Source organism: Haliotis rubra, unplaced genomic scaffold, assembly GCF_003918875.1.
Source record: "Haliotis rubra isolate DU_JTF1 unplaced genomic scaffold, ASM391887v1 Scf396, whole genome shotgun sequence".
NCBI classification, from domain to species: Eukaryota; Metazoa; Mollusca; class Gastropoda; order Lepetellida; family Haliotidae; genus Haliotis; species Haliotis rubra.
The window spans coordinates 795,001-808,159 of NW_025767075.1; the positions used below are offsets into that span (position 1 = coordinate 795,001).

At 42.7% G+C, this 13,159-nt stretch overlaps 1 protein-coding gene across 1 annotated transcript in view; it reads left to right on the forward strand.

Annotated features, from left to right (window-relative positions):
• LOC124286934 overlaps positions 1-9,819 on the forward strand; it is a 39,291-nt gene extending 29,472 nt beyond the window's left edge. Inside the window, exons 17-24 of the mRNA XM_046723389.1 lie at positions 313-627; positions 2,260-2,574; positions 3,607-3,867; positions 5,719-6,003; positions 6,572-6,889; positions 7,497-7,607; positions 8,970-8,985; positions 9,495-9,819. Of these exons, the coding sequence (XP_046579345.1) occupies positions 313-627; positions 2,260-2,574; positions 3,607-3,867; positions 5,719-6,003; positions 6,572-6,889; positions 7,497-7,607; positions 8,970-8,985; positions 9,495-9,636 (1,763 nt within the window). The 3' untranslated portion in view covers positions 9,637-9,819. The remainder of the gene's footprint in view (positions 1-312; positions 628-2,259; positions 2,575-3,606; positions 3,868-5,718; positions 6,004-6,571; positions 6,890-7,496; positions 7,608-8,969; positions 8,986-9,494) is intronic.
• The last annotated feature ends 3,340 nt before the right edge of the window (positions 9,820-13,159 follow it).

Consider the following 13,159-nt stretch of genomic DNA (forward strand, 5'->3'; position numbering starts at 1 on the left):
TGTGTGTGAATGTCTAATTCAATTACATATTTCGACCAACTGTTCCCGTGTTTGTTCCGGTGGACACTTGACTTGCCCTTGCATGTGTTTATGTGGCTGTAATGAACGGGCAGAATACGGCCACATTTGTCGCTGAGATTTCCAAAGGAAGGATATTACCGCTTGTATTTACATTGACACACGTTATCAAATAAGAGTCGTATTTGCTTCTGTGTGTGGTCTACTGTGTTCTGCGATATATTTGAATAGTTTTCGATAGAAATGTATATGTTGCCATACTTTCATTTTACACATTCAATCCATTGTTACCAGAAACTCAAATCCCGTATATTGTGGCCTCGTACGGACGTCGGCCGGGAAGCATCAGCTTGTCCTGTCACGTGATCTGCCAAGAAGACAACCAGGAATGTCCCCCGGAAGTGTCGGTGACCTGGAGGAAGAATGGGGTGGTGCTGGCTGAGGGATATCATAAGGCTGTGGAAACCTGGGGGTGGGAGAATAATATCTGCAGCTACTACAGCACGCTGTATGTGAGACAGTGGAAGCCAGGGGAGAGATACGAGTGTCACGGTGTGGTGGAACACACACTAGTCTCAGGGTGGAGTGAGGAGTATGTCGTGGAGTCAGGTGAGTCTCGGTGTGGTGAAACACACACCAGTGTCTTGGTGGAGTGGTGTCAGGTGAGTCTCGGTGTGGTGGAACACACACTAGTGTCAGGGTGGAGTGAGGAGTATGTCGTGGGGTAGGGTGAGTATCGGTGTAGTGAAACACACACTAGTGTCAGGGTAGAGTGGTGTCAGGTGAGTCTAGGTGTGGTGGAACACATTAGTGTCTAGGTGGAATGGTGTCAGGTGAGTCTCGGTGTGGTGGAACACACACTAGTGTCTAGGTGGAGTGGTGTCAGGTGAGTCTCGGTGTGGTGGAACACACACTAGTGTCTGCGGGGAGTGGTGTCAGGTGAGTCTCGGTGTGGTGGAACACATTAGTGTCTAGGTGGAGTGGTGTCAGGTGAGTCTCGGTGTGGTGGAACACACACTAGTGTCTAGGTGGAGGGGTGTCAGGTGAGTCTCGGTGTGGTGGAACACACACTAGTGTCTGGGGGGAGTGGTGTCAGGTGCGTCACGGTGTGGTGGAACACACACTAGTGTCTGCGGGGAGTGGTGTCAGGTGAGTCTCGGTGTGGTGGAACACATTAGTGTCTAGGCGGAGTTGTGTCAGGTGAGTCTCGGTGTTGTGGAACACACACTAGTGTCTAGGTGGAGTGGTGTCAGGTGAGTCTCGGTGTGGTGGAACACACACTAGTGTCTGGGTGGAGTGGTGTCAGGTGAATCTCGATGTGGTTGAACACACACTAGTGTCTAGGTGGAGTGGTGTCAGGTGAGTCTCGGTGTGGTGGAACACACTAGTGTCTGGGTGGAGTGGTGTCAGGTGAGTCTCGGTGTGGTGGAACACACACTAGCGTCTGGGTGGAGTGGTGTCAGGTGAGTCTCGGTGTGGTGGAACACACACTAGTGTCTAGGTGGAGTGGTGTCAGGTGAGTCTCGGTGTGGTGGAACACACTAGTGTCTAGGTCGAGTGGTGTAAGGTGAGTCTCGGTGTGGTGGAACACACACTAGTGTCTGGGTGGAGTGGTGTCAGGTGAGTCTCGGTGTAGTGGAACACACACTAGTGTCTAGGTAGAGTGAGGAGTATGTCGTGGAGGCAGGTGAGTCTCGGTGTGGTGGAACAAACCCTAGTGTCTAGGTGGAGTGGTGTCAGGTGAGTCACGGTGTGGTGGAACACACACACGTGTCTGAGAGGAGTGGTGTCAGGTGAGTCATGGTGTGGTGGAACAGACACTAGTGTCTGCGTGGGGTCAGGAAACACACACATTACAGCTATGCAACGGTAGAGAACACCAGTAAATACACACATTGCAGCTGTGTAAGTGTAGGGGATACCAGGAAATACACACATTACAGCTATGTAACGGTACGGGACACCAGTAAATACACACATTACAGCTGTGTAACGGTAGGGGACACCAGTAAATACACACATTACAGCTATGTAATGGTAGGGGACACATTCTTTGGGGTTACGGTATGGGACGAGGGGTGACGAATGACTACCGATGAATGTTATGTGGAAAAATACGACAAAATGCGTATACGGATTGATAATTTTCAGTTCATCCAAATCAAATATTGTTTACACAATACGATACTCAAACATAGACGTGTGATTATGCTCTGGTCAGATAATGTATTCATGTTTCAGTGTGGCCGGACAGTGACACAAAGTACACAGTAGCACGTGAAGGGAACAACGTCACGCTCTCGTGGTACATGCCTCTGTTCGGGCGCAGTGTTTCTGTTAAGAGCCCGGATTATATAAACTTGTTTTCTATGGAGCTGACTAATATCTTTGTAACAAAGACGTACTATCCACGGTTGAAGATTCTGGGTGTCGTCACCTTGCCTGCTGCTGTCGTTGTGAGGTTGAAACTCAACAACGTTACTGTCGCTGATGCTGGCGTATACGTCTGTGAACAAACTAGAACTCCGCGGTGGAAACACACCCTGTTTGTGTCAAGTACGTACCGTACGAAGTGTAATCTGTCGTTATATATTGCGTACATCAGATTGGCATAGTTTATCAAGTAATCATTCATTACATATTGCATACAGCATGTTAATGCAACAATGGGCAGGTAAGTCTCGCGAGGCGCTACTTCCGGATTCAGCTGTCCCGTGACAAGCGTATATTCAAGAACCAGTTCTGGTTCCAAATTGCGCGACCGCCAAATATGAATTTACTAGACCGGACCAAGTGTACAACCATTGCTGTTATAACTGTTGACAGTCGTCATAGTTGACTTATTTGAGGATGCTTAAATAGGATTTTGGATTATCGGTTCCTTACTGTCAACTGACAACCATGAGACCATTTGAGAAGGTATGAAACGTTGTTCGTCACCGGAAGTACCTGTTTATGTGTCCTATAAGGTAATCATTCAAGACGTTTCAAACACATTAGCTTATTATCACACAAGAAATGTTGCATTGGTCATAAGTTTGGAGAGGAATGTGAAAATATAGGGCTCCCATACAATACAACTTCTTTGATTGGCATTCTAGAAGTTGGGTAGATAAAGGATGAGGACTATTTTTATGGATATACAACTTCTTTATTCTGTATAGGCGACGTTTCGACATAGATTCTAATGTCGTTGTTAATCACTTGCTTGACATTAGAATCTATGTCGAAACGTCGCCTATACAGAAAAAAGAAGTTGTATATCCATAAAAATAGTCCTCATCCTCCCATACAATACGTTGAGAACTTTGAGGAACGGTTGTATGAAATATTCGGACAAAGACTTGGGAACTCCGAGGCAATGACTGTTTGAATAGTCGTCTATATAACGGGAACCGGCCAAGAACTGGAGGAAAGGCATTCTTCTTGTGGTGCCAATACCCTTCATCCACTTGTTTACATATTACGGTATCTGCATCCGGCATTCAGAAACCTTCCTCTTCATTTCTATTACATAATGTGTTATAGAATTAGTCCAAAAATCTAGTGTATATTCACACCACTGGTTATTGCTGATCATTTTCACAGGAACACCAACGACTCCTATAATGGCTTACTCCGAGTTTCAACAGATGACGCTCCTGACATGCTTGTCGAGATCACGGACACTTCCTGAAGATTATCCTACGAGACTGTCCTACAGATGGCGTACAGAAGGTCCTGGTCGTGAGGGCCAGGTGAAGGAAGGGCCTTCTTTACTAATCAGTAAGGAGGATACTGGCACCACACACTTGTGTCAAACTGACGAAGATGGTGCGGTAACGACCTGGACCTCTGACCGACCTCTGTGTATGTACTTATCTTCTTTACGATTGGACTTGTAAATATCCTGGTTAGAATTGGTCTTTAGCAACACATGCCTATCGTAGGAGGAGACTAACGGGATCGGGTGGTCAGGCTCGCTGACTTGGTTGACAAATGTTATCGTATCCCAGTTGCGTAGGTCGATGCTCATACCGTTGATCACTGGACTGTCTCGTCCAATCACGATTATTTATATAGCTTGGCTATTGATGCGAGGGGCGTTAACAATAAAAACTTTATCATTACAGGCAAAATTATGTATTAATTAATGAACTATTGTGCATAAGCTCATAGATGCAATAGATATTGCTGGTCTTGTGATTGTCAGATACTATAATTAACCTCTAGAGTTTGTTTAAAAATGTTTCTTATCAGCGAAAAGGAGTAAGGTACGTTTGAAACAAGGAGTTGTGACTAAATGGTGTTTTACAGACACAAGTGTAGTAATCGGATTCTCACACCTTAAAATCACCACGTCAATCGCACACCATTTTCGAACCGAAAGGGCATATAAGTCGTCTGTTGACCTGACTGCAATGGCACATTAAGACAGAACGGTCACTTTAATCTGCAGTCTGACTACTGCTCACTTCTCGCACCGATTGTGATCCTCCGCACACACTTTCTCGTCATGTTTGTGAAATATCAAGGAGCAGGTGATGAAGTAAATCTGTGATCATTTCTGAAAATGACTAATTTGTCAGTACATTACCTAATTTATCTGTACATTACCATCAGGAAACGTAGTCTTTCATAATCTGGCCTTAGGTCATCACCATTGGTCGGCCAATTCTAACTGACACGTGTTGGTAATAGTAATATCACATCACTTTCACACCCAGGCGTTTTTAGAAGGGAAACGACAATCTTTGACATCAGTATGTCTGTATGTAATTCTATCGCTCGGTCAGTGTATGTGTAGGGGCAGTGGGGTAGCCTAGTGGTTAAAGCGTTCGCTCGTCACGCCAAAGACCCGAATGCGTACAATCGATTCCCCACATGGGTACAATGTGTGAAGCCCATGTCTGGTGTCCCCCGCGGTGATATTAGAATATTTCTAAAAGTCGTGTAAAGCTTAACTCACTCACTCAATCAGTGTATGTGTATATAGGTATATTGCTTCCACAAACAGTGTGTAGGTAATCATGATCAGGTTACGGTGTATACGTGTACGATAAAAACAGTGTTATATTATATACTTAGTATCCATGTGTATATGCATGACGCATACAGATGCATATGTACACATCGCGCAAATGTACAATGTATAAACACTTAGTAAGGGCGCGCATTGTACATGTACAAAGTTTAATAAGGCATTTAAGTAGAATTGCGTATAACAGATACGGTTATAAAGGGTGAGTGAATATGTTTTATGCCGCTTTTGGGGAGACCAGGAATTTTGCTTAACACAGTATACCCAGGAACCCGTGTCTTCCGCATGATGAGTGACCACTCTGATCACAAGGCTAACCTAATGCGAACTACAGTTAGCGGTTAGTAATTGGTTCGATATAGCCTAATGGTTACAGTACACACGTACAGGTCCGTCTCCTATTCTCGCGGGTTTCCTGTTCTCGCGGATCGTATTGTTTATCACCGGGCTAACGAGTGGTAATTCACCTGATGGATCCAGCAGCTGATAGATGTAGATGTAAGAGAAGAAGGCCCTTCATTTAAAAACAACAAGCAGTCATACGATAAGAATTGTTCGTGTTATTTTTTCAGCAGATATCCGTAAGTACCGCTAGAATAGGAAACGCCTTCCTATAACACGTATATCAAAGTATCTTTGTGTATGCAATGCAAACAATCCGGTGACCATTATCCTTTTAGATGAACTCTTCATCACTGACCTGACCGTGAATGACCAGGAAACTGTGGTGATGGACGACAACGGGACGCTCAGATTCACGTGCAGGGTCACAGGCTACCCCCGAGCTACAGTCTCCTACATCGTGAACCACGACAATGGAGAAACACATGCTCTGTCTGATTGGCGTCACGACGTCACCATCAGCAGCATCAACTCCTCCTATCATGGACAATACACGTGTGCAGCATCCAACATGATGGGAGTCACCCATGGAGATGACCATCCTGTATTTGTTAAAGTCAAATGTAAGGATTCCTGCAATGAATTAGATTTAGAAATTCCGAGGGTGGCTGGCTTAATATATTTGATATCACAGGTGCGAGAGTGAGATTCATTTCTCTAAACATTTTTGTATGATATAATTAATATCGCTAAAGAGATTCAGGAGCCAAGATTAGTGATGTCATTATACACTGACGTGTCGTGTTTGTTATTTAACGCCACACTCAGCAGTATTCCAGCTATATGGCGGCGGCTTGTAATAATTGTGTCGGGATCAGACAATCCAGTGATCAACAGCAAGATCATCGATCAACGCAAATTGGATGCTAACATGGGTTGCTGAAGGTAACCGATGGCGACACAATGGAATGCAAAGCATTTTGATGAATTTCATTGTAGCACTACATTCACGGAATATCTCCTGTGTGTTTGATATATTCATGTTTGATAAATAGACTTAAAGTGTACCGTGTAGAGTGAGTGAATTGGACTTGGCACTATTTTGAACAAAAACTCCAATATATAATTGGCCTGTACGTGATGTCTATCAGTTTATAGACAGAGTCTGTACTTCATACGTCAATATTTCAGCGAGTCCAGTAAGAATGGACTCCGACACAGATTCCCTAACAGTGCGTTACAACAAACACGACATGACTGGGACGTTTGTCATCCGGGCTTACCCAGAACCAAAGTTTGACAAGATGTACTTCTCAAGGAATGAAAACACGATTGTGGACATTTCAAATCGACAAAGACCTAAACTCTCCGTGGTCCCTGTTAAAGACAACTTGTTCAGGTTCACGTTCACAATCACCAGAGTGCTGAAGGCTGAACTGGGAACATACAAAGTTTCCATTGGCAACGAGATGGGGTCAGTTGATGTCTTCATCCGGCTGCTGGATGGAGGTAAGTGACCCTGGTAGTGATTCTGGATACTTCTGTATCTTGTTCAGTGTAAATAATAATAACTGTACATTTGATAACGAGACGTCTGCGATCATGAACGTTATTCCACCTGCACATAGGCAATATCTCAGTTTCTTTGATAACGAGACGTCTGCGATCATGAACGTTATTCCACCTGCAAATAGGCAATATCTCAGTTTCTTTGATAACGAGACGTCTGCGAACATGAACGTTATTCCTCCTGCACATAGGCAATATCTCAGTTTCTTTGATAACGAGACGTCTGCGAACGTGAACGTTATTCCACCTGCAAATAGGCAATATCTCAGTTTCTTTGATAACGAGACGTCTGCGAACATGAACGTTATTCCACCTGCAAATAGGCAATATCTCAGTTTCACACACGCCACTAATATTGGTAGACTGAAACATAGCCAGGTAGAGAGGTTTTCCAAGGTCAGATGCAAGTTTACTTGTGTGAACTTATTCATTATTTTCCATGAGCCATATACCATCAGTTTCTGCCATTAAACCATCATTATGTATTTCATCATGTCAGATTCATTACTACTGCAAATGTTCCAAGATTCCTGTTTTTCTTTGAAAGACACGGGAGCGACAAAGAGGAATCTGTACGTCATCATGAGCCCTCTGTTGATCGTACTTGCCGCGATAGTGCTGCTTTCAGTCTTCTTGTTGCCTCGGAGACGACAAAAGAGTAAGTAGCATAACCTACTAGCATATATACTAGTATAGTAAACCCGGAAATAACGTTTAATGGTATTAGATAGATTGCTCTGGTATGAACTTCGTTTTACCGATAAATGGCGTGTATGACTTCGGGGTCACGCCATTTTGGGGGGTGTGACTACATCTCGTCTGTATTGGCTTGAAAAAGGTCTAGCATTAAGGAAGGTGACACATGTCATTTTCACTGATCAAGCCAAGTTCTTCAATCAAGAAAAACACGTGGCCAGAGACGATATAATTCCAGCAGGAGAGAAAGCTATAGCATCGTTGTATGTCGGTGTCAAGGAGGAAACGCTTGATTCTCTAAGATACATTCGTTTCGGTGACAAAGTATCCAAGCGTGCTTCTCCTGTGGAACCACAAACTCTATCGCCGACACCAGCAGCTGCGGGTTACCACAGTCACCGTGTGTACTATCAGGTGATGGCATAGAAGGGAAAACATCTCAGCCTGGACCTGGAGAACTGGGGTTGGCATGGATGGAAGGTGTATGTCAATACAAACCGATCAGCCAGCAGCACTACCAGAACTACTGGATGTGATTAGCTGCAGTTGCAAGAATGGGATCTATGTGCAGGAAGTAGGGTCTGCATTGCACCACCATGCGCAGAAATGCCAAGTTGGCTGATTTATCGGAAGACGATGAAAATGACGTTTAACCTGTGACATAGACGTTTCAACCAGAACTATTCATTTCAATATAAATTGTTTGTTACAGAAGATATTCTCACCTGTTTTTAAGGATCTCTATCCTATTGTACATGTAAACCACACTGTGGGTGTATATCAATAAACTAATATTCGGACGTATTCTGTTTGTGTATTTTAAGGTTGGGAAATGCAATTTCACAAAATGTAGCCTAAGGAGAATACTTTTGGCCTAATTTCGTAACAACCTGAAGTCCATATTTTGTATTTTGAAATAAACTTGACAGCAGTTCTTTTAGAATATACCCTAGGACCATGGTATAGTCTAAATACACTGTTTGCGATTCTTATATGACGTACGTTTCATGCTTTAATGCCATAAATGTGGAAACCGGGCTTCCCCGAAAAGAATTTCTAAACCCTTCCGGATTTTGTACAACCTATAGCAGTATTTAACCCAAATTGAATGTTCATGTTTATGTCATGACCATACAGCAAAGCTACCTTTATTTCGCATGAAAGATACCAATACCTGGAATAATATGCATGAATAGAAATATAATGTTAGCTAATAATATCGGTGAAAGTATTCATCATAAAATATAGGACACCACTATAAGATGTGTATGCATGACGTATAGTTCACATTTCGTCTTGTCACGTAATTCTGTTACATTTTCAGAACCGAGAGTATCAAGGTAAGGAGTTAACCTTACAACATATATATACAAGAGGTTGTGAAAGAAAACAAAGCCGCTTTTAATAGAGTAATAATCTTTTTTGGCCTGTGACCATTTAGGGCGGTGTTTAATAGAAACTTAAGGGTCGATGGCGTAGCTTAGTCGTAAAAGCGTTAGGTCGTCACAAGAAAATTCAGGGTTCGAATACCGACATGGGTACAGTATGAGAAGCCCTGGGCCCTGTTCCTCACAACGATCGTATCGCAAAGATGATCGTAACTCCCATACATTAACATAGACTTACGACTGTCGGACGGGGCCCTGGTCTCCCTGGTATGATGTTGCTGGAATAGTGTAGAACGATGTAAAGCATTACACTCACTCGCTATTATAAGTACTTAAACCTAACAGATTCTATTTAGTATTAATTAATATAATTTTCTACTCCTCTGTTGGTAACGTCAAATTGTCAAATGTTCATAGGTTTAATTCACCTTCAAAACGTTTGCCGACATTACTTTTTTCAGCATTCCCCCTGTGACAGATGAATGCATGGGCGGTATTGGATTGCAAACATTCTCTCCCAGCGACAGCCGCGATGTTGAAGCCATCACTGATGATGACGGTGTTCAGCACGATACCGCTGTTGGTCACCAGGGACCAAACTAAGATGTGTCAACACATAATAACGTGGAAGACATCCCCCTTGGTGATGTTGCGTCTTCACCCGGACACCTGGATGTAGAACTGTAATAACTGTGATGTTGGGTGGCTTATGTACCAATCTTCAGACATTTCAGATATTCCCATCCAGTAATATCATTTAGCACAGGCTATTGAAAGGGTCCTTTTGGCGAAATATATAATTATATATATATATATAAATATAATTATCATTATATACATATGTGTGTGTGTGTGTGTGCGTGTGTGCGTGCGTGCGTGCGTGCATTTTTGTGTTAAGAAGGCTGATTTTAGAGATTATCAGAAACGTTTCCAAAATTTAGTCTTCCAACTAAGCTGATTTTCTTTGGACACATCGATACAACCAGTACAAACAGTTTCAGAAAATTATGCCGCGTTAACAACTCATACGTGTTCCTGGGAAAGTGCAAAAAGTGTCGTTTTAAATCTGATTTTGACACATTTGTCTATTGGCTCATATCAGAAGCCCAAAGAGAAATATGCATGGCAGGGTGTCTGAAGTTTAAACAAACTGACTGACTGACTGACTGAGTATGGTTTTACGCCGATTTTAGCAATATTCCAGCAACATCACGGCGGGGAACTCCAGAAATGGGCTTCACAAATTGTACCCATGCGGGGATTCGAACCCGGGTCTTCGGCGTGACGAGCCAACGCTTTAACCACTAGGCTACCCCACCGCCCTCCCTGAAGTTTAAACATGTATGATATTTAGCGTACTATTGATTATCAGAAAATAAAAACCCATTGGGCCTTTTTTCACCCCCTCCTCTGTATTGAACCGTAAGTCATGTTACTTACGGTATAGAAGTGTCGGGCATAATGGACTTTTGACACGAGTTCTGTTACAATACCTACTGAATTAGTCATAAAATCGCGGTTTAATTACATAATGGCACTCCCAAACGATAATGGAATACAATAGCTATCGTACAACTGGTGTATGTTGTTCCATCTGCCCCATCAAGTGTATTTCAATAGGAACAATGCATATGCGTGTAATGATAGGAGACACTTCTCATCACCAGGTCTCGTTATCGCAGGAATATTTCCTCACCACTCATATCCATAACGATGAATTAATAATACAGTGGTGGTCCATTGTGGTATATGCGATGATGAGATGGAAGGTTTGAGTTGTATAGAAGTGGTTTAGTGGTGCTGATAAAGAAGTCTAGCTGTGATATATGCGATGATGAGAGGAAAGGCTTGAGTTGTATAGAAGTGGTTTAGTGGTGCTGATAAAGAAGGCTAGGTGTGGTATATGAGATAATGAGAGGAAAGGTCTGAGTGGTATTGAGGTGGTTTAGTGGTGCTGATGAAGAAGTCTAGGTGTGGTATATGAGATGATGAGTGAGAGGAAACTTTTAAGTGGTATTGAGGTGGTTTAGTGGTGCTGATAAAGAAGTCTAGTTGTGATATATGAGATAATGAGAGGAAAGGTTTGAGTGGTATTGAGGTGGTTTAGTGGTGCTGATAAAGAAGTCTAGGTGTGGTAGATGAGATAATGAGAGGAAAGGTTTGAGTGGTATGTGGTGGTTTAGTGGTGCTGATAGAGAAGGTCAGGTGTGGTGTATGAGATGATGAGAGGAAAGGTTTGAGTTGTATAGAAGTGGTTTAGTGGCGGTGATAAAGAAGGCTAGGTGTGATATATGAGATGATGAGAGGAAAGGTTTGAGGTGGTTTAGTGGCGGTGATAAAGAAGGCTAGGTGTGATATATCAGATGATGAGATGGAAAGGTTTGAGTGGTATTGAGGTGGTTTAGTGGCGGTGATAAAGAAGGCTAGGTGTAATATATGAGATGATGAGATGGAAAGGTTTGAATGGTATTGAGGTGGTTTAGTGGCGATGATAAGGAAGGCTAGGTGTGATATATGAGATGATGAGAGGAAAGGTTTGAGTGGTATTGAGGTGGTTCAGTGGCGGTGATAAACAAGGCTAGGTGTGATATATGAGATGATGAGATGGAAAGGTTTGAGTGGTATTGAGGTGGTTTAGTGGCGATGATAAAGAAGGCTAGGTGTGATATATGAGATAATGAGCGGAAAGGTTTGAACGGTATTGAGGTGGTTTAGTGGCGGTGATAAAGAAGTCTAGGTGAGGTATATGAGATGATGAGATGGAAAGGTTTGAGTGGTATTGAGGTGGTTTAGTGGCGGTGATAAAGAAGGCTAGGTGTAATATATGAGATGATGAGATGGAAAGGTTTGAATGGTATTGAGGTGGTTTAGTGGCGATGATAAAGAAGGCTAGGTGTGATATATGACATGATGAGATGGAAAGGCTTGAATGGTATTGAGGGGGTTGAGTGGCGATGATAAAGAAGGCTAGGTGTAATATATAAGATGATGAGATGGAAAGGTTTGAATGGTATTGAGGTGGTTTAGTGGCGATGATAAAGAAGGCTAGGTGTGATATATGAGATGATGAGAGGAAAGGTTTGAATGGTATTGAGGTGGTTTAGTGGCGATGATAAAGAAGGCTAGGTGTGATATATGAGATGATGAGAGGATAGGTTTGAGTGGTATTGAGGTGGTTTAGTGGGGGTGATAAAGAAGGCTAGGTGTGATATATGAGATGATGAGATGGAAAGGTTTGAATGGTATTGAGGTGGTTTAGTGGCGATGATAAAGAAGGCTAGGGTGATATATGAGATGATGAGAAGGAAAAGGTTTGAATGGTATTGAGGTGGTTTAGTGGCGGTGATAAAGAAGTCAAAAGTGTGATATATGAGATGATGAGAGAAAGGTTTGAGTGGTATTAGAGGTGGTTCAGTGGCGGTGATAAAGAAGGCTAGGTGTGATATATGAGATGATGAGATGGAAAAGTTTGAGTGGTATAGAGGTGGTTTAGTGGCGATGATAAAGAAGGCTAGGTGTGATATATGAGATAATGAGCGGAAAAGGTTTGAACGGTATTGAGGTGGTTTAGTAGCGGTGATAAAAGAAGTCTAGGTGTGGTATATGAGTTGATGAGATAGAAGGTTTGGAGTGGTATTGAGGTGGTTTAAGTGGCGGTGATAAAGAAGGCTAGGTGTAATATATGAGATGAGATGGAAAAGGTTTGAATGGTATTGAGGTGGTTTAAGTGGCAGTGATAAAAAGGCTAGGTGTGATATATGAGATAATGAGAGAAAAAGGTTTAGAGTGGTATTGAGGTGGTTCAGTGGCGGTGATAAAAAGGCTAGGTGTGATATATGAGATGATGAGAGAAAAAGGTTTGAGTGGTATTGAGGTGGTTCAGTGGCAGTGATAAAGGCTAGGTGTGATATATGAGATGATGAGAGGAAAGGTTTGAGTGGTATTGAGATGGTTCAGTGGCGGTGATAAAGAAGGCTAGGTGTGATATATGAGATAATGAGAGGAAAGGTTTGAGTGATATTGAGGTGGTTTAGTTGCGGTGATAAAGAAGGCTAGGGGTGATATATGAGATAATGAGATGGAAAGGTTTGAATGGTATTGAGGTGGTTCAGTGGCGGTGATAAAG